The sequence below is a fragment of the Peromyscus californicus genome, unplaced genomic scaffold, assembly GCF_007827085.1.
Source record: "Peromyscus californicus insignis strain IS unplaced genomic scaffold, ASM782708v3 Scaffold_13__1_contigs__length_99412109, whole genome shotgun sequence".
Classification (NCBI taxonomy): domain Eukaryota; kingdom Metazoa; phylum Chordata; class Mammalia; order Rodentia; family Cricetidae; genus Peromyscus; species Peromyscus californicus.
The window spans coordinates 97,058,805-97,081,458 of NW_026294424.1; the positions used below are offsets into that span (position 1 = coordinate 97,058,805).

Below are 22,654 nucleotides of genomic sequence, written 5' to 3' on the forward strand. Positions count from 1 at the left end.
GGGCGCTTGGAAATGGCCCGTACACGTTATTGACAGGGTAAATGTCACGTTTTAATCAGGGTTTACACTGTCAGATGATTAAGCTATATTAATAAATCAGCACAAACTCAGGTTTTAGTGATGAAACATTCAATCTACTCTTAGAACTTTTGAAATACACAAAGCATTGCTATTATTCACCATTCTGTGTAATACATTATAATTTTTATTCTAATAAAATGATCAATATTCAATGCTTTCGCCACCTCACCCATATCTAGCCCAAGGTAACCCCTGTTCTGTGGTTCAACTTCCCAAGATTCCTCATTCTGTGAGGTCACATGATGCCATCTTCTCATTGGCTCATTTCACTTAGCATAAAGCCCTCCACATTCATCTGCACTGTCCCAGGTGACATAACTTTTTCTAGCTCAATGCTGAATAGCAGCTCACTCTGTATGTACATATTTCCTTACTAATTCACCTATCTGATGGTAGACAACTAGCTTCATCCATACATCTTAACTTCGGTGATCAGTACTACAGGAAGCTTAGGAGCACAGACAGCTCTCTGCACACTGCTTTCGTTCCTGCGGACATACACCCAGAGGTGGGGCCACTGGACTGCACTGATAATTCTCTTCTTGTTCCTCTACTCTGTACTCTTCTCCACAAAGGCTCTACTAAATTACAATCCCACCACAGTCTACAAGTGTCCACTTTTCTCTGCACCCTCTCCAAAACCAACAGCAGCTACCTTCCACTTTTCCTGTTTTGAAGGATCATGTAAGGAAGTTTGACAGACAGTACTTAAAAGGTCACACCTAACTGGAATAAAAGAATTCTAGACAAGCACTAGGGAAGGAGAGACAAGAAAGGAGGAAAGCGAGAGCAGGCAGCACAACTCCGTTCCTCAGCAGGTCTGGGAGGAGACTACACTGTCAAATGCATCTCCCCAATGCCCTCTACATCCTGACGCCCCTCTACATCCTGATGCCCCTCTACATCCTGACGCCCCTCTACATCCTGACGCCCCTCTACATCCTGACGCCCCACTACATCCTGACGCCCCACTACATCCTGACGCCCCACTACATCCTGATGCCCCACTACATCCTGATGCCCCACTACATCCTGATGCCCCTCTACATCCTGTCGCCGCTCTACATCCTGATGCCACGCTACATCCTGTCGCCGCTCTACATCCTTATGCCCCGCTATATCCTGATGCCCACTATACCCTGATGCCCTACTGCATCCTAATCTCTACATCCTGATGCCCACTACATCCTAACCCTGAGAAAACACATTCCAACAAAGATCTTCTAATGAAGCCGAATAATACTCCTCAAAAATGTTAAAGTCATTAAAAATATGTCATGAGGCATCTACAGAAAATGGCAACCAAATGTTAGGTGCTGCATGGAACCTGTCAAATGCATTCCTGTCAAAGGATTATTAGGAAAAAAAAAACTGAAGAAATGAGGGGAGGGGGTGTAGCTGGAGATTTTTCCAGTCCTGCTGGGGCTCACAGCCATTCAGACCCAAGTAGAAAATTCTGGGAACAGGAAGGCTGAGTCAGGAGATGCTGCCAGTCACCGCCATAAGAAGCAAGATGTACAGAGACCTGTAAGCCATGAGCCACGTGGCAAGGTATAGATTTATAAAAATGGGTTAATTTAAGATGTAAGGTCTAGCTAGCAAGAAGCCTGCCATGGCCATACAGTTTATAAGTAATATAAGTCTCTGTGTGTTTACTTGGGTCTGAGCAGCTGCAGAAGCTGGGTGGACACAGGAAAACTCCAGCTACAGAGGGGGTATCTTTATTAAGACCATGTGACATTATTGTCTTAGTAATTATAAAAGTACCACAATAACATCTGGTATTAAAAGGGAAAATATGCTGAAGAGACAAATGTATTTTGGAAAATGACATATTTCAGAAAAGTAATCAGACATTCAGATACACATAGTTACAGTGTCAAGAATTTCAGAGCATAAACCCATCTGTCTAACAGCAGAAGGGAAGCAGTGAATTCACACACCAGTGGGAAGTAGGTGCCTTTTTCTCTTAGGAAGTTCTCTGAAGGGTACTTTTGGGACAAGACCTTGATATGTAGTTCAGGCTATCTCAAGTCCTAGAATTACAGGCATCTGTTGTACATGGAACCAAAAGCTCAGTCTTAATCAATCAATGCATCAAAATAGATGTCACCAGGGAATTTAGAAACTATGCCTAAATGAACTAGAAAAAGAACTAAGCTAAAGCAAGTCAGACAGAAGGGCATGATAAATATTAAGACACAGGCCCAAAAGAAGACCCCTAGAAACAGAAATAAAGAGGATATTGCAAAGGAAGTGATGTCAGAGAATCTGAAGGGAACACTGGGAACCACAGTGGCCAAGAAATTAGAAAACCTGCAAGTGAATATATACTTAAAAACATAATTACTTTGGATGAAAGACAGCAGTTAACAAAACTTGCTGCTTTTCCAGAGAACTAGAGTTCAGTTCCTGGCACCCAGTATGGGTGACACAACCACCTGTAACCCCAGCTCCAGAGAAACAACGGCCTCTTCTGGACTCTGCAGGCACCTACATGCTGTGGGATAGTGCTCTCGTACACTGGTTTAATAAAACGCTGACTGGCCAGTAGCCAGGCAGGAAGTATAGGTGGGACAAGCAGATGAGGAGAATTCTGGGAAGAGGAAGGGCAGAGTGAGGAGTCACCAGCCAGACACAGAGGAAGCAAGATGATAAGGCAGAACTGAGAAAAGGTACCAAGCCATGTGGCTAAATATAGATAAGAATTATGGGTTAATTTAGGTGTAAGATCTAGTCAGTAAGTAATAAGCCTGAGCTAATGGCCAAGCAGTTATAATTAATATAAGCTTCTGACTGATTATCGTATAAGTGGCTGTGGGACCGCAGGGCCAGGCAGGACCAGAGGAAACTTCTGGCTACACCTATACTCACAAATGCACATCCACCCCCTTCCACACACAATATATATGCCTAATTAAAAGTAAATCTTGGGCTGGAGAGATGGCTCAGAGGTTAAGAGCATTGGCTGCTCTTCCAGAGGTTCTGAGTTCAATTCCTAGCAGCCACATGGTGGCTCACAACCATCTGTAATGAGCTCTGGTGCCCCCTTCTGGCCTGCAGACATACATTCAGGCAGAACACTGTATACATAATAAATAAATAAATCTTTAAAAAAAAAAAAAAAAAAGCAAAGCCTGGGCGGTGGTGGCGCACGCCTTTAATCCCAGCACTTGAGTTCGAGGCCAGCCTGGGCTACAGAGTGAGATCCAGGACAGGCACCAAAACTACACAGGGAAACCCTGTCTCGAAAAACCAAAAAAAAAAAAAAAGTAAATCTTTGTGTGTGAGAGTGTGTGTGTGTGTGTGTGTGTGTGTGTGTGTGTGTGTGTGTGTACCAAAACTTGACAAGCAAAATGTCAGAATAATCCCTAACTAATAAAGGAGATTAGGTACTAAAATGGTTTGAATCTGAAATGTCTTCCAATGTTTGAAGACTTGGTCCCCAGCTAGTGGTACTACTTTGATTATGTGGAGCCTAGCTGAAAGGAGGAGGTCACATGAAGTGGGTGGGCCTTTGAAAACTTACAGACACGCAGGTAAAACACTCATACACACAGAATAAGTAAGTCTTTTTTAAAAAATCCATTTTAAATGGTACATGTTCCTTAATACAATAAAAACATAGAGGGGAAAGAACACATATAATGGCCTAGATGGAGTAACAGAAATTAGATTTACCCTTTTGCTAGAATAGCCTAAGAAACCAAATATATATAAATGTATTAACAGTCTTCAGGTTGAACCTAAAAGGTCAATAAATGAAGCAGCAAACTGATGCCTGAAGAAAGTACATACCCTCATTCACGGAACACATACCCAGGGAGAATATAGTGTTCTCTGGCAAAAGACTGAGCTGCAAGTCCAAAAACATACAAGCAGCAACATCAGGACAAAGTATGGAAGAACTGAATAGAGACAGAATGCCTGTAAGTGTCTGGCCATGATATAGTTATGCAACCCTACACAGAAACCAGTCAAAACTAAAAGTCATCCCCCAAAATAAAGATTACCCGACTCAAAAAGAACCAGAAACCATGCCTATGCCTTTCAGACAGAATAGACAATATCACCGATTAGTCAACCATCAGTACAAAAGGGGATCTTGACTCAGTAGAAAAAGAAAGTCACAGTGAATGACAGGCTGTCTACAAAACAGTAAAGGGGGGTGTGAGAGAAAGGGAAGAATTTCAGAGGATTTCAGGGCACAGACTTGTTGGAGGGCACTCAGCACTCAGCACTCAGCACTCAGCTGGCACTGGGGACTAAGTCATCAAGAGACTGAACTTTAGAGGAGGACGTGCACAAGTTAAATGCTAACACTGCCATTTCATGTCAGACACTTGAACATCATATATTCCGGAGGCTTGCAAGGTCTTGTAACCAACCCTCCATGGACATAAAACAGACCACAGATAAGGGTGTCCTTCATCAACTGTTAGTGCACTGCAAACGAAACGGACTTTGACCTCATTCCTGGATGATGAAGCACATGAAAAGATACACGGTATCCTGTCACTAGCTAGAAGAAGATACACTATACCACTGTACAACACTCACACTGAGTGTTGGTGAAGTGCTGTATGTATCTCACAAGGCTGTGTGGAAAACTCCATGAAAAAAAAAATTCTGATTTCATTTCATAAAATTGTAGGATACGCAAACTATCCCATAATGATAATGCAGTCAGTCACTTCCTGGACACAAGGGAAGTACAATAGGAAAGGATCACTACCACAGGATGTAAAAAGGATTCTGAAAGTAATGAGCATGTTCACCAGCATGACACAGTGATAATTTCATGGGTGTCTATAGCTACCAAGTCTGTCCAAATGATAAGTTTAAACATGTGACTTGACAGCTAATTGTCCATAACTTAAAACATTCACAACATGCCAGGTCTGAAATTAGGAAAAATCCCAATTTCAAATTACAAAAGTTAGAATGGTAATAAATTCTCAAAAATAGCCGGGCGGTGGTGGCACACGCCTTTAATCCCAGCACTCGGGAGGCAGAGGCCGGCGGATCTCTGTGAGTTCGAGGCCAGCCTGGGCTACCAAGTGAGTTCAAGGAAAGGCGCAAAGCTACACAGAGAAACCCTGTCTCGAAAAACCAAAAAAAAAAAAAAAAAAAAAAAAAAAAATCTCAAAAATAATGTAATTGACAATCAAAAGAGCGAAGTACAAATGAGTTACCAACATCTCTACAACTGGTAATTCAATACATAAACAATGCTTCTAAATACTGTAACATATTTTATGAAACAAACATAGTAGAATCACCTGTACTATTAAATGGACAACACAATTTGTTAAAGTACAAAAAAAAAAAATTAACCTTCTTTTACAGGCTGAATCAAATCACAATTCAGGAGCTGGAGAAACAGCTCATCAATTAAGACTAGACTGCCTACCCCAAAGACTCTGGGAAATGACTTGAACATCCCCTCGTTGAGGACTAGCTTTCAGGATGCTAGAAGGTACCATGCAAGCTTCCAAAGGAGGGAAGATAACCAACAGTCATACACAGCTATGATGCCTACAAACTGTATCAACCACCAACAGGGTACCACACCCTAAGGGAGCAGTAGAGGCACACATCTTTGGTGGTACCCAACAACTCTAACAGGATTGAAGACCCATTCAACAAGAGGGACATCATGCCTGGCAGCACCAGAAACCTAGCCAACCACTCAGCTCTAGTGAACTCAGTTATGGAGGAGAGTCTACAACCACCAATTTCCTAAGGCAGCATAATCACTAACTACTTTCTAAACGTTTGTCCTCACACTCACAGCTAAGTGTAATCCTCACCCCCTGTCAAGGAAACGTCTCTTTTGTAACAGATAGAGACGACTACAGAAAACCACAACCAATCAAAATGCAGAGTTGTGGAGTCCCAATGGACACATCTACAAAACATCCCACACCTAAGGCTCAGGGGTGGAGAGATTTGTAAGGGCCAGAGGATCAGGGAGTTTACTGGGAGATGCGCCTCCTAGTAATATCATAACGTCTCACCAACACGACTGCCCAAACATGACCTGAGCCAGGATGACATCAATGGACATGACAAAGTAGACAGAGAAAAACCCACAAAGCCTTAACCCTACAAAATACAAAAAAAAAAAAAAAAAAAACTACAGGCAAATGAGAAAAGCTGGGAATAGGAGAGGTGGCCTTCCCCAAGAAAACACACACCAATTGGTTGTCCAATGCCACATGGTCAACCCTGAAGACATACAAAGAGCATTATACAGACTGAGCAAATTATATTTAGGAATATATATGTATATATAATAACAGTGAAAAAAAGAAGTCATGAATTAGAAGAGTGGGGAGGGGTATACTAGAGGACTTGATGGGAAGAAAGGAAAAGGAGAAATATAATTAAATTATAATCTCAAAAATATGATTAAAAAAAAAAAGAGTGCTGGATGTTCTTCAGGAGGACCTGGGTTCTATTCCCATTACCCACCTACATGGTAACTCACACCCACCTCTAATCCAGTCCAGGGGATCCAATGTATGGACATGGTATACAGACATACATACCCATACACAAATACAAATAAAATAAAAAACACAACTGCAAATAAACAGCCTGTATTCTGTATCACATAAGCACCCATCAAAACACTGCCAGTGAAACCTACCAAGAGATGGTCTTCTCTCCAACCCCAATAGTTCTTCAACTGACCTTGTAAGGAATGGCAGCAGAGTGTCACAGGATGCATAGACCTCTACTCTTTCTCAGAATCCTGCTGCTACCACTGAAACACTCCGACTGGAAGTCTGATAGGCTATCTCAGCTGTCTCTCAGCTGTCTCACCCAATCCTAGAACAGCTGTAGCTGAGGACCTCCCTGAATAACAGGAGAGTCAGGCGCTAGAGAGCCAGTCACCTTCCTGACCTGACCTGCTGCTAAATGAACTCATGAACAAACCTCGGCCAAAGCCACAAACACTGCCTGGCTGAGTCGTACACTCATCCTAACAGCACCTAATTCCATTTTCTTAGCCACCAAGCTACTTTACAGTAATACTTATCTAAGCCTCTTCACATTAACACGACTTCTGTATAAGAATGGCACGCAAATTTGTGAAACTTTCCTGTTAAAAATAAAAAAACTGCCAAAAATGACTCAAGATATAAGAAATCTGAACAGATTTTCCAGAGAGGTTCAGCTGCCTTCTCTGGTGAAGTCTACATCTATTCCAAATGTCTGAAGAGTTAGCATCACTCCTCAAACTTCCAAAGCCCAGAGCACTTAACTCTGTCAGGACAATTATTAGTCACATACCAAGAGCAGACTGCCATTAAAAGAAATTCAAATACCTCTTACAAATCTAAGTCACAAAAGCTCTACAAACACCCCTAATCCAAAAGTCTGCAATCTAGAGCTCCTAAATCCCAAACTTTGGGGCTTCTGGTGCTCTGTTGGTAAACTCCACTTAAATATTCAAAATAAAAAAACCTCTGAAATCTGCAAAAGTTCCAGGTCCAGGAGCTGGACGGAGGGCTCAGCAGCCGAGAACACTTGCTGCTCTTCCAGAAAATCCAAGTTCAATTCCCAATATCTACAATGTGTGACTCACAAACATCTCTAATTTCAGCTCTAGGCTCTGAACTCGAAGGTGCGCGCGCGCGCGCACACACACACACACACACAGCTGTTCACTGTCCTGTCCCAATTTAAACCAGTCACTCTTTAAACCCTGCATCCTTGATTCCCCTCTACCACCATTCCAGGAATTCTAGTCACCTGTGTCTAGTATGGGATCATTCCTCTTTGTAGTTTACCCCACAATTCTTAATTTAGCAAGTACCTTTCAGTAACTTCCTAAAACACACTGCATCTGAAGTGAAGGTTCTAAACAGTTTTGGGATTTTTTTTTTTTTTTTTTAAGATTTATTTACTTATTATGCATACAGTGTTCTGCCTACATGTATGCCTGCAGGCCAGAAGAGGGCGCAAGATCTCATTACAGATGGTTGTGAGCCACCATGTGGTTGCTGGGAATTGAACTCAGGACCTCTGGAAGAACAACCAGTGCTCTTAACCGCTGAGCCACCTCTCCAGCCCCAGTTTTGGGATTTTATAGCTGCTCCCACACGTGACAAGGTAGTAGAGTGCAAATGAGTAACATACAAGAATAGCTTTCCTTCAGAATTTGGAAAGCATTATTATTTTCCAATGCCGATTCATAATCCTCATTTATGACCTTCCCTTTATTTCTGGTATCTAAACTTCAACGTGGACATGTTTTCAAACACTACGCTGAACATTCTGTGTGTTTTCCTGGGGACTGAACCCAGAGCCTTGGGCATGCTAGGCAAGTCTGCTATCATCAAGCTACAGCCGAGCCCCTGACCCCCCATCGCCCCTTCTTTTTCAATTTTTGAGACATTGTCTTGCTACACCATCCAGGTTGAACTTGAGCTACTTCCACAACCCACGCAAGCTTCAAACTCGCAATCCTGCTTCAGTCAACCCTAAGCCACAGGTGTGCACCCCCACCAGGCTTCCCTTGTTATATAAAACTCAATTCTTGCTCAACCACTAACTTCTTTCATTCATTTTCTAGTCTGTAATTGTTTTTCCCATGCTGAACCTCCAAGTGTGTTCTGATTTTATTTTCTCCACTTTACATCCCTTTTTATCCTTTGTGGAAGATTCAACTTTGTCGTCCAACCTTCTATTAGGATTCTGAACTCCTAACTCTTCTATTAAATGTTTACAGCTCTGAACTTCCCACCCTATTTCCCAGTCTAAACTTCTAAGAGCTCTTCCTTATTTTCCAAACACCTGTCTTTTTATAGCTTTCCAAAGACACCGTTAACATTTACGGTTCTCGTGCAGTACTTCTACTTCTTCCGCTATCATCTTCGGCTTATTCTCAAGTGCTTGGCGATCCTCAGTCCTAGGATTAAGTACTTAAAAGTCGCTTAGGAACTGTCTGTGGGCAGGTGTCACTACAATACCATCAATCTGAGTCGTTTACCTGGATCGTCCTCTATTATCATCTGAGTTTTTGTTTTTCCTTTCTCACACCAGTTTGCTGTAAAAGATTGAATTAACCAATCCGGCATCTGGGGACAGGATCCTGACAGACAGAACTGAGAGGAGAAAACAGGCTGGTGTTGACTTCTAGTTCAACATGTAGTTATCCTCCTTGAGTTTAGGTACATACCCTTAACCTGAGCTCTGCCTAGTTATTCTCATCTACACAGATCTTCCAGTTCAGTGTAAGGAAAGAAAATTGGAGGTAAAAGATCCCACAAGTGCTGCTTGCGTTACAGGCCCCTGCAGCCACCAACTCATGACCAGGCGTAGGCCCCTTTCCCTGAGTATTAGTTGGGTTTTTCTACAGTTAGTCACTACTAGTTGCCAGGTTTTACTTTGGGGATCACTCTCTTAACCTTCTATTACAATTCTAGTGGGATGCTGATGACACATGGCTATCTAATCTACCATGCTCAAATAAAGGTTAGGCATCATTTTTTTTTTTTTTTTCAAGTTCAAGCAAAGCACAGCAGCACAGTCTCAGTAGCTATTCTGGCTACTATCACTTAACATCAAGTTTTACTGCACACCACAGTGAAACAACATCACCTATAGAATTTCTCTCGTATAAAATTAAAACTCTTTGAGGCCAATATACAACCTTCTTAAAAAGATTTATATGGAAGAGCAATAAGTGCTCTTAACCTATGAGTCAACTCTCTGGCCACCAATATACAATTTATAAAAAACATTTTTTAATAAAAAAGAATCATAGGAATTTGAGAAAATATGTACTCTATTAGGAATGTTAGGGATTGCTTATTAAATAAAATATCGCTATTCAAATCTGACCAGTCTTTAGTTATTGTTTACTTGATTTACAGAATTCTAAAAGGTGAACTAAGATTCAAGGCTAGTGTTACCAATTTTTTTGAGGAAGTTTCTTGTTTATGTCTCAAAGTTATTTGTTAATCACACGAACTTAAGCCTAATATTGTATTTACTACACCGAGTTTTTTAAGGAAACAATTCTTTCTTCATTCAACTGTTTGGCATAGAAGTATCATTTGTTTTAATATATGTATGTGTGTATATATATATATATATACATATATATATATATATATTACCATTTTTTGTTTTCATCATTTGTTATCATTTTTTAAAACACGGCAAGGCCAGGCAGAATGGCACAAGCCTTTAATTCCAGCTTAGGAGGCAGGTGTATCTCTGTGAGCTTGCAGCCAGGCCACCTTAGTTTACAGAGTAAGATCTTGTCTTAAAACAAATTGAAAGAACAAAACAAAACACAGCAAACTTTTAATGCAGAGGAGCAGAAATCAATACCGGTTAAGTCTTAGGTAACATCTGAAAGGAAAACTGGAGAGTCCAGCTTGGAAAGCAAGGCAACCAGAAGGCAGTTAGACAGACAATTCCCCACCAGGGTGTCTATCCGGAGTGTCTGTAATCTAACAGTCACTGCATCACACGCAACTTGTGAAAATTGCTTCTCCATCTCCCACCTCTCCTACGTAAGTACTTCTGTAGAACAATCAGGGTAGTGTCCTGGTGTCCTTGCACACTGCTAGCTCTGTTCCCGCATGTAGCCATTTTTCATTACTACTCAGCTTACAGGAACCCACGGCCAGAGGAAGCACACCACAGTGGCCCTACCCCGCAGCTCAGGAGCCACAGAGGCATAAACTTTGGACTAAGCAAGAAGAGCGGGGCTTCAGGGAAGTGTCACGTCCTGCACTCACAGAGCCCTTTTCTCTGCCCCCTCTTCTCACCATCCTATCTATACCAACTCCCAATCTGAGAAATACAGATGAAACTTCCAAATCCCATTTGACAGCAAGGGAAACACCTTTTGCTTTAGCTGATTTGGGGGACGATAGGTACCCAGGACAAAGTCAAATGTAACTATCATCCCTAGTTTCCAAAAATTATTAACTATAAGTTAGAATGGCTAATATGTAAATGTATTTCAAAACTGACACATTACTACCTTAAAACTGTAAAACTCCATTTACTCCAAATTTCGAAACTGTTTAATTCTTTAAAAAGCAGAAAAAAATATTTAAATTTTATTATTGCTGTAATTTTCATGTTTTTCCTAATTCCATTTCAAGAATGATCTTCTACACATTACATACTTCTAGAGGTTATAAAATATAATATACATTCAATTAAGGAGCCCGTAGAAATTCCAGTAGAGATAAATCATATAAACTATAAGAACATATACCAGGCAGGGAATTAAATCTTGAAGCACTTCAGCCTGATGCTGAGCACAAGTTACACCTCAAGGGCAGAGAGCACTTGCCCGCCAAGCGTGAGGACTTGCTTGCTTTCTGCCTTTAATACAGGGGAGTGTCTCCAAAGTTTCCAAGTTTTTAAAACAAGTACCTACTTAATAACAGAAACTGATGGTTGAGATAATTAACTTTAATTACTGCCTGTTTTTCTATCAGCTCTTTTATCAATTATCTCTTACACTATGGCTAATATGTACTATTTTAATTAAAATTCAGCACCATATTCCATTGAACTCAAATATTTCATTCAAAATCCATCCATTTCTATTAGCTTCCTTGGATTTTAGTGGGGTTTTTTTGTTTTGGATTTTTGGAAAGGTCCCTCTGTGGCTCTGACTGTCCCAGAACTTACTATGTAGGCCAGGCTGGATTCTAGTGTTCTTACGTCAAACTTAACAAAAACTCAAATCACTGAGTCTCTTACGGAAAAAGACATATGTATCATAAGATCTGTAACTCATATATAAACTTTATCATCAACTAAACTGTTGAATAGCAGAAAATAGTAAATTGTTCCACTTGATATGTGGTATATGTGAGTGCATGTGTTCCTGTGTGTTTATTCATAGGTGTGCCTGCCTGTGGATGCTGGAGGTCCTGGAGCTGGCCAATTCAGCTATACATCAACCTGTCCCCTCAAGCTCCCCACGCCACCCCGACCCCCATAAAAGGAAGAACTGAGGTTATAAATGCACAGATCTGTACTCCGCTTTTATCAAATTCAAGTACCCACACTTGTACACCCACTAAGCCATTTCTCCAGCACCAAGTGGTTTCATTTTTATTTAGCTCTGTACAACACAATTAAGAGCCACAATATTTCATGTCATCATTTTAAAAAATCCATCTTCTGCTGGATGTGGCAAAGCACGCCTTTAATCCCAGCCCTTAGGAAGCAGAGGCAGGCAGATCTCTGTGAGTGTGAGGTCAGCCTGGTCTACAGAGTGAGTATGAGGACAACACTTGAAAACCTGTCTCAAAAACAAAAGCCATGACCCACCTTCCTCTTAATGTCCCTACCACGCAGATCAGCTCTGCCTGGCCCTCCACTCCTGTCACTTCCCCAAGCATGTTCTAGCTACATTTTTTCCTACCTTTTTCATGGAATTCTGGTCAGTCAATGATCAAACTTTTACTTCAAATCTCCAACGCAAACTTCAGATCCCTCCAGCTCATGTTATAATCTTACCAAGTTTGTTTGTGTTACCTTTATTTTAAAATTGACTAATCAAGGAAAATGTTTGCATCCAATAATTCCCACCACTGTGATTTTCTTTTAACATCCATTTCTCTCTGATAAATCTATTTATCCATAGCACTTCTTCAAAATTTAGGTAAAACATTATTTTTACAAAGCAGCTTTCCTGAATAATCCACTCACATCATTCATTTTATTTTATGCCAGCCCAGTATATATGTAAGTGGCCTCCAAGTCATCAGCTCTTTGGAGCATTCCTACTAATACGGAGACACTAAGCCAATTGTATAACCAACCCAAATAAAGCAGAGCAACTGTGATATGGATGTGTTTTCTGGTTTTGTTAGTTACTTCAGGTTTTTAACAATTAGCTCATGAAAGAAGTTGTTGGATTTACCCTAAGAAAATTACTTTTAGTCTGAATTTCCACCCTGTTTAAATTTTTTAAAAGTACAGGCATAGACTGCAAATTCCACTTGATGTAAACACACACACACACACACACACACGAGAGAGAGAGAGAGAGAGAGAGAGCGAGAGAGAGCGAGAGAGAGAGAGAGAGAGAGAGAGAGAGAGAGAGAGAAATAACTTATTGTATCACTCCAGGTTCAAAAACATGTGGTAGGCAGATTTCACCTGTGAACTGTAGCACTTTTAGTGATACTGTCATTTTCAACTCTACCATGTTTAGAGACACATGCTCTGCATTTAGTCTGCCTGAATATTTGATCTTTGGTGGGGTCTCCTGCCTGCTTGTCAAGGCAGGCTGCTCAGGCTCATGGACAGTTCAGAGTGTGATGTACTCCAGCTTTAAAGGAGTGACCAAACTGGAAGATGGAACATGTCACATACGCAGGGAAAATGTATGTTTGTGATTTCAGTAAAAAGTTTCAAAAGGTTAAAAAAATAAATAAGAAGACGTGAAAAGTGGGGCATGCAATCAAACAAAATGTTTCTGAAAACAAAAGCAAACTCACAAATGATTATCAAACACAGCACCATGAAACACAATCAGAAGTCAGTTCCAAAATCTTCAATAACATCCTATTGTTTTGTGAATTCCTAAATCCAGGTTTTTTTTAATAAAATCTTAACATTTTCAAGTCTAAACATGTACTTTTTTCAATGTCTAATCCACCCAATTGTACATTTGTCCTAACCTAAGAAAATCCTGAAGATACAGTTGTCACATCTTCAAGGAAACTATGCAAATTCTCGTAGTAAACACACTTATTCAAAAAAAACCAAACAAACAAACAAAAAAACCAAACAAACAAAAAACAAAAATTCTTCACATGGAATACAAATTTTTATTCATTAGCTTAAACACATTCATAATTAAATGTTAATAAAATCTTTTCATGGCAATTTCTACAGAATATACAAAACATATCCATTCTTCAAGACTAGGTATAATAAAATGTAAGCTACATATTTTCTTTACTATATTCCTTTACAACTCTAAGTCCTTCAGATTTCAGGGGAAAAGAAATTCTTTCTCTCCAAACCACCAATTTAATATTATACAATGAGACTTCCACTGCTTAGCATTAATGAGTAACAATGATGTAATTACTGGTTCCAACAGAAGGGGTAAAATTCAAACACTGTAAGTAAAAATCATGATCAACAATTATATTTCTCCGTTTGTTCTTTCTGTGGAGTTGAGGGGTGGGGAGGAGGGTTAAGGCACGCTCTCACATAGCCCAGGCTGGCCTCATTAACCTTGTAGCCAGAAATGACCTTCAACTCCCAAGTGCTAGGATCACAGGCTGGTATCACTGCTGGCCAGCATTCCCATCTCAATTTTCAGTTGGTAAAGCCTCCTCTATTTAACCATTCAGACTCATGTGCAACAGCCTATAAGGTAACACTCTAGTTATTCATAGGTTAACAAATACCAGAATCCTTTTACTTAAGAGGTAGATACCTAACTGTAAAAACAAGTACAATTTATTATTACCTCCACAATTAAAGTAAGAAATCCTCAAATACCTTATTAAGCAGCCTGAAAACCATGTATGTTAATCCAGAAGCTGTTATTAAAAAGTCTCCCAAAGGCATCTATGTAAGGAGGCAATCCACACACTTCTTGGCTATATGCATAAAGAATACTACACTGGAAAGCAAGCAGACAGCTGTTATCTGTGGAGGCAACTCAATCTCTACATTCTAAACAGACTTCCAGGTCCTAGCTCTAACCACTACTGGGTTCCTGTCAGTAAAAACTGAGGAGCTGCTCTCCAGTCTCGGCATAAATCACACTAGGGGGAAAATGAAAGGTATGATACCAACTACCATCTGACTCCTCCAAACTCATGCAAGGGCAGACAAGGACAGAAGACTTCACTTTTCCCACCCCTGGAAAGGAGAACATGTATGCCAGCACCAAGTTCAAACACAAAACTAATCTAGTGTGATATATCTGACAGGGATGTACTACAAAACACCTTTTTCAGTACAGAAAATGTTCTTTATTATTTTTTGAAATACAGGGTTTCATTGTGTAGCCTAGGCTGGCCTTGAACCCACAGAGATCTGCCCACCTATAGAGAGTGCTGAAATTGGGGTGGAGGAACTTAAAGATTATATTTATGTGTGTATGTATACCTCAGTGTATGTACAAGCACCATGTGAGTGCAGTATCCACAGAGTCCAGAGGAGAGCATAGGATCCCCTGGCACCTGAGTTGTGAATGTCCTGATGTGGGTGCTGGGAACTGAACCCCGGTCTTCTGGAAGAGCAACAAGTGCTCTTAACCATGAAGCCATCTCCCCAGCCCCAAAAAATGTTATCATGATCTAGATTCTGGGAAAAAGTACCTGTGTACATTCTTTGGTACTCAATAGTGTTATTTCCATTGTGTTTAAGCTTTGCCTAAATAAAGCATTTAAAAACAGGTCACTATTAACTACATCTAAAATCCACTCCTCAGTTTTCAGTCTTCTTGATCAATCACCATCATACAGCAAATCAAACAATATCCCCATATGGGAAATCTCAGAAGAGCCATAAGTCTTTGGTATTTTCCCAGCCTTTTTCTTAACTCTGTATGGTATTACTTTTTCCAAATTATCAGTTCAATATTCATAAAGTACTAATAGATTATGCACACACACACACTCCACTATATAATTATTAGTCTGTGTTTCTATACCTCTCACATCCCAACCCAGAATTCTAATCTATCAGTTGGGTTCAATGTATAGTTGCTTTTATTTCCATCAATTGTTTAAAGGAATATTTTTCTCAGGCATTCCTTTTTCTCAATCCTCCTTTAATTAAATTTCAACTTTATACTTTATCCAGAACCCTAAAAAGGACTTTCTAAACCGGACAGTGGTAGCACACGCCTTTAATCCTAGCACTCGGGGCAGAGCCAGGTGGATCTCTGTGAGTTAGAGGCTAGCCTGGTCTACAGAGCGAGTTCCAGGGCAGCCTGGGCTACACAGAGAAACCCTGTCTCAAAAACAAACAAAAATAAGGACTTTCTATACTTGCACTGTCCCATACAGCAACTATATGTCTAGTCTGAAGTGAAATGTGCTTTATGTCTACAGTAGCACAGGACTTTAAAGATTCATTATGGACAATTGATGTAAATATTTTTCAGTTATATCCAAATATTAAAATAGCATTTTGGACATATTGGGTCGAACTATATTTTGATTTTTGACCTATTTCTTCGTGTGGCTATAATTTTAAATCGAGTCTTGTAGCTCAACTCAAACTTCTATTGTGCAGTGCTGACCTCCACAATCTACTATAAATTACTTACAAACTAACTTTTCTGTGTTACTCATCTCTAGCTTGGATCAAGATACATCTGAGCTAAAACCTGGTCATCTGTTAACTATAATGCTCTAAGTCTGAGGTACTTCCTTACATGTAAAATGGGAACAAATGCCTCTTTAGCATTATAAAAACACATAATAGACAATGTAACTTTATATTAATGCCATCACTATATTATAGTGCTAGGATCAGGAGTAGCTTTCAAGCCAGGAATGATGATGCAGCCCGTACCCCCAGCACTTGGGAGGCGGCAGGAAAATCAAGATCATCCCAGCTATACAATGAACTGGGGGCCAGCATAGACTACACAAGACCCCTTCTCAAAAAAGAGATGGGGGATTTTTCCCTTAATTTTTACATTGCTGAAAACAACTTTTAAACATAAACGAAACAGTACTTCATGTTTACATACCTCCTTGTGTGAAATAAAAATTTTACTAGATTGTACAATTTTGTTTAGCTTAAGAATTTGTAATGGGGAAAGAACCGAACATTAACGAGGGGAAGATAACACTTTATCAACACATGCGTGTGGGCACACAGGAGAAAAGGAAAATGGGCAAAGGAAATGCTCTATTAGGAGAAATTAAAAAACGCCTTTAATCCCAGCACTCGGGAGGCAGAGCCAGGCGGATCTCTGTGAATTCGAGGCCAGCCTGGGCTACCAAGTGAGTTCCAGGAAAGGCGCAAAGCTACACAGAGAAACCCTGTCTCGAAAAACCAAAAAAAAAAAAAATCCCAATGAAAAGATCACATTTCCTAGCCTCTTGTTTTGTTTTGTTTAGGGGTGATGGTATTAGACCGGGTGCACATGCACATGTGTACGGAGCCAGAGGTCAGTATCTCTCACTGAACCTGGAACTCTAGATGCATAAGCTTCAGGGATTCTAACTTTTCCAGCCTAGCACTGGGGTTGACTCACAGGCACATGCCTCGCTGGCTTTGGCATGTATCCTGAGAGTCTAACTTGGGGTCCCCATGCTTGCACAGCAGACACCAACTGAGCCATCTCTCGAGCTCCCCCTCACTACTACCTAGGACATATATATACATATATGTGTATGTATAGATACAAAACTTTCATATAACCAACTCACCTTCTTTTCTCCTCTAACTGTCACTGCCACATGGTCAAAAATGTAAAGGGCAGTCATGAACTTCAGACTGCTGTAAATAAGGACTGTCAACACTAAACCACTCACTCCCAAGTTCATCTGCTCATCCATCAAGTGGAGCACACTGAATTGTAACCCGGTCATAGGTTTGATTCTAAACCAGAGAAAGTACATTTTTATGCCTGCTCTAACATTCATGTTAACATTCTCATTTTTGTAGATATAGCCTAAAAATGGGACATTTACAGAAGCAAACAATTCTAAGACCACACAGGTGAAAAGTTTGAATTATTGTAGGAAGACTAAACAATGACAGTAACTACTATTTATTAGGCAACATTTACTCAGAATTATGGGCCAGAAAGCTAACTTTATATGAATTCTAGACTCCTAAGATGGTACTGCTGTTACATTACTTACTTAGCGCTCACACTGCTAAACCTGAACATTGCCAGTTTCGCCTGAAGGCTCACATTTCTAACCTTTATCCCTCCCTGCTTCAACTGTAACTCTGTATGCATACACACTTTCTATCTGTCAGTATTAACAAACGAAATCAGATCCAACTCCAGCAAGGCTTTCCTCTACCTTCATAAACCCATTTGCAAGCAAATTGAGAATCACCCTCCCTCTCCAATTAATGGTGGTCTGAAAGTACCAATTATATCTAACACTGTAAGGAAATTGATTAAAATGCATGTGCATATGCATTTGCAGATAAACACTTTGGAAGAAGATTAAAAAAGTAACCTTTAAAAAAAATGAAGTAACTGAGCCAGTGGTATTGTACACCTTTAATCCCAGCACTTGGGAGGCAGATGGATCTCTGTGAGTTCTAGGCTAGCCTGGTCCACATAGTGAGTTCCAGGACAGCCGATGCTATGTAGAGAGACAAGAAAAACAAAAAACCCACAAAAACTTAAAAATTCAGTAACTGACAGAATATAGGTAAGCATGTTTAGTAAAGAGTACTTTAATCCCCAGACTCACTCAACTTGGTCTTTCTGACACTGTACATTAAATGAATGACGTGTATGCTGAGAACAGTGTAACACATGAAATCTGTATGGACCACTCTAACAACTTCACTTCTACCACAATCTAAACCAAGAGAATTGAGTTAAGGGGAATAAATCACTTATCTGCACTTTTACTCACAAAACCACAGGCCCAAGAACCCTAAATGATCCCCCACTACAGATAACGAGGTCAAAGATTAGCACAGAGGCAATTTCTTAACACAAAGTAGACTTAATCCAGCCTCCCTCCCCCAACCTCAATAAGTCCTTCTTTTTCCTCTTGAAATCTCAGCATTTCTTCTCCTGGAGAGCCACAGCTACCTCACAGGACTTCTTTGTTTTTCTTGTTAATATTGCTCAACTGGAAAAGGAGGCTTTTGGAAGGTGGAGAGGCCGAGGGTCTTGCTGTATCTATAACCCACGCAGACCTCAAGTTCACAATCCTTCCTTAGCTACAGTAGTGAGAGGATGACAAGTGTCGTCCACGCCTAGCCAGTCTCTAACCTTGGAGAACACGAGAGCATATGACCCCATAATCACCCAAGATCAGGGTGAGTTCAAACAAGAAGGAACCTCACAGGTCAACTTTGGAGAGCTGAGAAGAAACTAAGGAGCAAAGAAACCAAGGCCTTTAAAAAAAAAACCAAGAGAACAAACACCCTTTCAGGTGGACTCCATGCCCTCATGGAAGATTCAACTGAATGCAGTAGTGTTCCACCCTCGGGTCTCATGAGGCATTTGTTTTTGAGAGAGGAGGAGAGATACTTTAGCCAACCAGCAGGGTGAGCTAGTGCTAGAAGAAGTCATTTTAAAACCCCCAAAACCTAAAGGCCTAAGTGGCACTATTATAAGGAGCTATCTCCTTTTACTTAGCCCTAGTCACAAACAGCACTTTTAGGACTACACCTCAGACACTGTTCAATGTTTACAGATTTACCATGTACAAAACACATCTCCACACCAGATAAATGCAGAAAAACATGAAGACCTATGAATATCCAAATTACAACATCCACCATTCATTCCAACGTTTGATTTTACAAAGCCACCAATTTTAAATTTTTCTTTTTAATTTTTCTATAAGGTCTTCTAAAAACTCTGTTTTCTACAGATTCGAACTGACAATTCAACAAGCCAACTTCTACATTTACTGCACGCCAATTCTTGCCCTGTGTGACGAAAAAGCAGTCCTAAGATGGTACTCTAAGACAAGCCACACTGTAAGAGGAGTCCAAGTGACTAATCCTACACAACTAAGGGTGTCTCTGGCGTGACAGACACTCCACCATTTGTCGTCTCTTGAGTTTTCAGTCCTTCGGCTACCCATTAGTCTCACTTAAACTCGAGCTCTCTCCTAGAACTTGAACAAACTAAGAAACCTGGAAAGCATTGAAGGCGTGCAAATGACACTCACTTTATAATTACAAATAACCACCAAGGAACCCTAATTACCACAAGACTAAGTGTAATTAAATCTACTCAGTGTTGAAAATTATCAACCAGCCTTTAAACTCTTAGGAAAAACAAAAACAACAAACAAAACCAGTCACTTAAAAAGCACTTGAAATGACCCACACAAGCCCTACAATTTCAACTGCTTTTGTAGAGTGAGAGCTCCACCACAGACGACTTAACACTTGCTGCATGTCCTAAGACCTACACTAGTAGTAGCTGGTCTTCAAAGGTCATTCTGAATAGCAGTCTAAGAGGCATGTTTATTTATCTAACCAAACATTACAAAATGAAAGGTACTGGCATGGTTTTCAGCACCTATTTCATTTCTTAGCAATTTCCAGCAATAATGGCAGTTATCCTGAACTTTCCAAGATTTATCAAGCACATGTTTTTGGGGTTTTGTTTTTAATTTTCACATTTCTGGGTCACGTTTGCTTTGGAAAATCTCAAAAATCATGTTTAAGCAACACTGATCCAAAATCATGTAACATTAAATTGACTGTCACAGGTGGTCTCACTAAGGACACTACTTAATTAACGGGCATCCTCAGTAATACCCTTTGATTTTAAAACCTTTGTTACCAGATGCTAACAAAACTAGGGCAAGATAGGAGTTGAAAGCCCAGCCCCGTTACACCACTTACCCCACTCAGCACACTGCTCAGAGAGTGGCAAGAACAGCAGCTCTTTTAGAGTTCTCCCTTTGGTAAAACTGTGTGATCCAGGAATACACCTGACTGTTAACCGTTCTGTATGAGAAAGAAAGCTAAGAAAGGGAAAACACGCCTTTAATCCCAGCACTCGAGAGGCAGAGCCAGGTGGACCTCTGTGAGTCCAGGCCAGCCTGGCCTACAGAGAGTGTCCCAGGACAGCCAGAGCTACACAGGGAAACCCTGTCTCAAAAACCCAAAAACACATAGCTGGAGAGAAACACGGAAAACTAAAGTTTTAAGTAATGTTGGAAAGTTCAAATTTAAGTTAATGGTCTAAATGTGTTTAAATATTCCTTCAAGTAATTACATTAATGGCATATACAAGGCACCAACTCTTTTGAAATTCACACTTCAATATTCATTAGTTCCAATACAATGCATGATGTAAAACTTACAGCCATATTTTCTAACAGCAATATACAAACCACTGCATTAGAACCAGTCAGGCACCCACGTTTCACCAATCTGAGTGTCTATGCTGAGTTATAACTTCACTACAGAATCTCAGTTTCTCTCTTAACAAACCTACCCAAAATACAGTAGAGCTGACAACACATGGCCCTGAAGCAGGTTTCCTTGCTTTGGGGAACTGTAGTTGTTTAGGTTCCGAAATGCTTTGCTTTGTGGGACCAAACACTAACTAAACTACGACACAATTAAAGCAAACCTAATACAGCCCCCCCCAGAAGCAGTAAGCTTGGCATCATCCATCAGGACTGTCCAGAACAGATGACTGTGTTTGGTTATTTCTGTGGAAGTTAACTTGTACACAGAACAAGACCATCATTTCAGGGACCCGAGCTCTCTAAGTATCCCCTCGTTGAGTTTATCACATAAAATTTGAAATCTAGTATCAAAAGTTTTATAACAACTAATACTTAGGTCAATATTACTTAAACAGTTGAAGAAAACTTTTCCACTAATGTCGCTAAACCATGGATGGATCCCAACACGAGAGTCGTCTGTGGAAGTCTCGAGACAAGAAACCACCTAAGTTTCCAATCACGGGGAAGGGTCTGGGACAACTCATCTTCATGTTCTCGGGAGAGGTGGATGGAGCACACCTGCTTTCCTCTGGCAGAGATTAAGCTCCCAGGGACACAAAGGCCAGGGAATCAGACCTGGAGAGGCAAAAAGCTTTAGCTGGATACCCACCAATCTCCTGGCAACCCAAACACTTCGAGTGATTTTTTTTTTTTTTTTTTTTTTTTTTTACCTCGTGGAGTTACTTCCCAGGCACTTAGCGGCACAAGATGTTGCAGACCAGTGGGAAGAAGGGGAGGGCTATGAGGTCTTGTCCCAAAGTCAGGGGAGGGGTGTGTGGACAGTTAACGCCAGAGCCGGAGCTCCAGGCCCGGACGGAGCGGCCCCGCACCGGGCGCCCGCGGACTGCTCTCGGACCGCCCCGTTACTCGGGGCATTTACAATGGCGACCGCCAGGCTCCCCCGGCCTCCCCATCTCGGCCCCCTTCCCGCTGCCGCTCACTGGCTGCTCCGCTGCAAGTGACTACTACACAAACCCCCACCACCACCCCCAAGTCTAAGCGCCCGCCCGGCTCGGCCCCTTTGTGTCCGCCACCGGATCCTCCGCCGCCCGAGCGGAAAGGCCCCCCGCCCGCCGCCGAGTCCCGCCCCGCGGCGGCCGCCGCCGCTCACCTAAGGTTCCGCGGCCCCCCGCGGCCGCCGCCTCCCGGACCCCGCGGCCCGGGCTCCTTGTGCAGCCGCAACTCCGCCTCCTCGGCCGCCGCCGCCATCTTAGCCTGTGCGGCAAAACGCGTCCCTCTGGATGGTTGGGAGCCAGCCTAGGGCGTAGCTCCCCGGGCCCGGGCGCCGCGGGCCGGGTCCCCCCACAACTTCTTCCGCCACCCTCGGTCCCGCCACCGCCCGAGCCCGGACGCCCGGAACCCAGCCGGGGCCGCCGCCAACCCGACCAAAGAAGACCCCCGAAACTCAC

The 22,654-nt window shown here is 41.4% G+C and overlaps 1 protein-coding gene across 15 annotated transcripts in view; it reads right to left on the reverse strand.

Moving 5' to 3' along the window:
• Znf644 (zinc finger protein 644) overlaps nt 1–22,654 on the reverse strand; it is a 76,960-nt gene that overhangs the window by 54,149 nt on the left and 157 nt on the right. For 4 of the 15 annotated variants that reach the window (XM_052735642.1, XM_052735650.1, XM_052735653.1 and 1 more), the window contains exon 1: nt 22,357–22,648. The exons of 3 other annotated variants lie outside the window; for them this stretch is intronic. In XM_052735642.1, coding sequence (XP_052591602.1) covers nt 22,357–22,454 — 98 coding nt within the window. In that variant the 5' untranslated portion in view covers nt 22,455–22,648. Of the gene's footprint in view, nt 1–20,631; nt 20,754–21,593; nt 21,822–21,916; nt 21,936–22,356; nt 22,649–22,654 lie in introns of those variants that run through there. 8 more of the 15 variants (XM_052735651.1, XM_052735635.1, XM_052735652.1 and 5 more) reach the window with 6 other exon arrangements.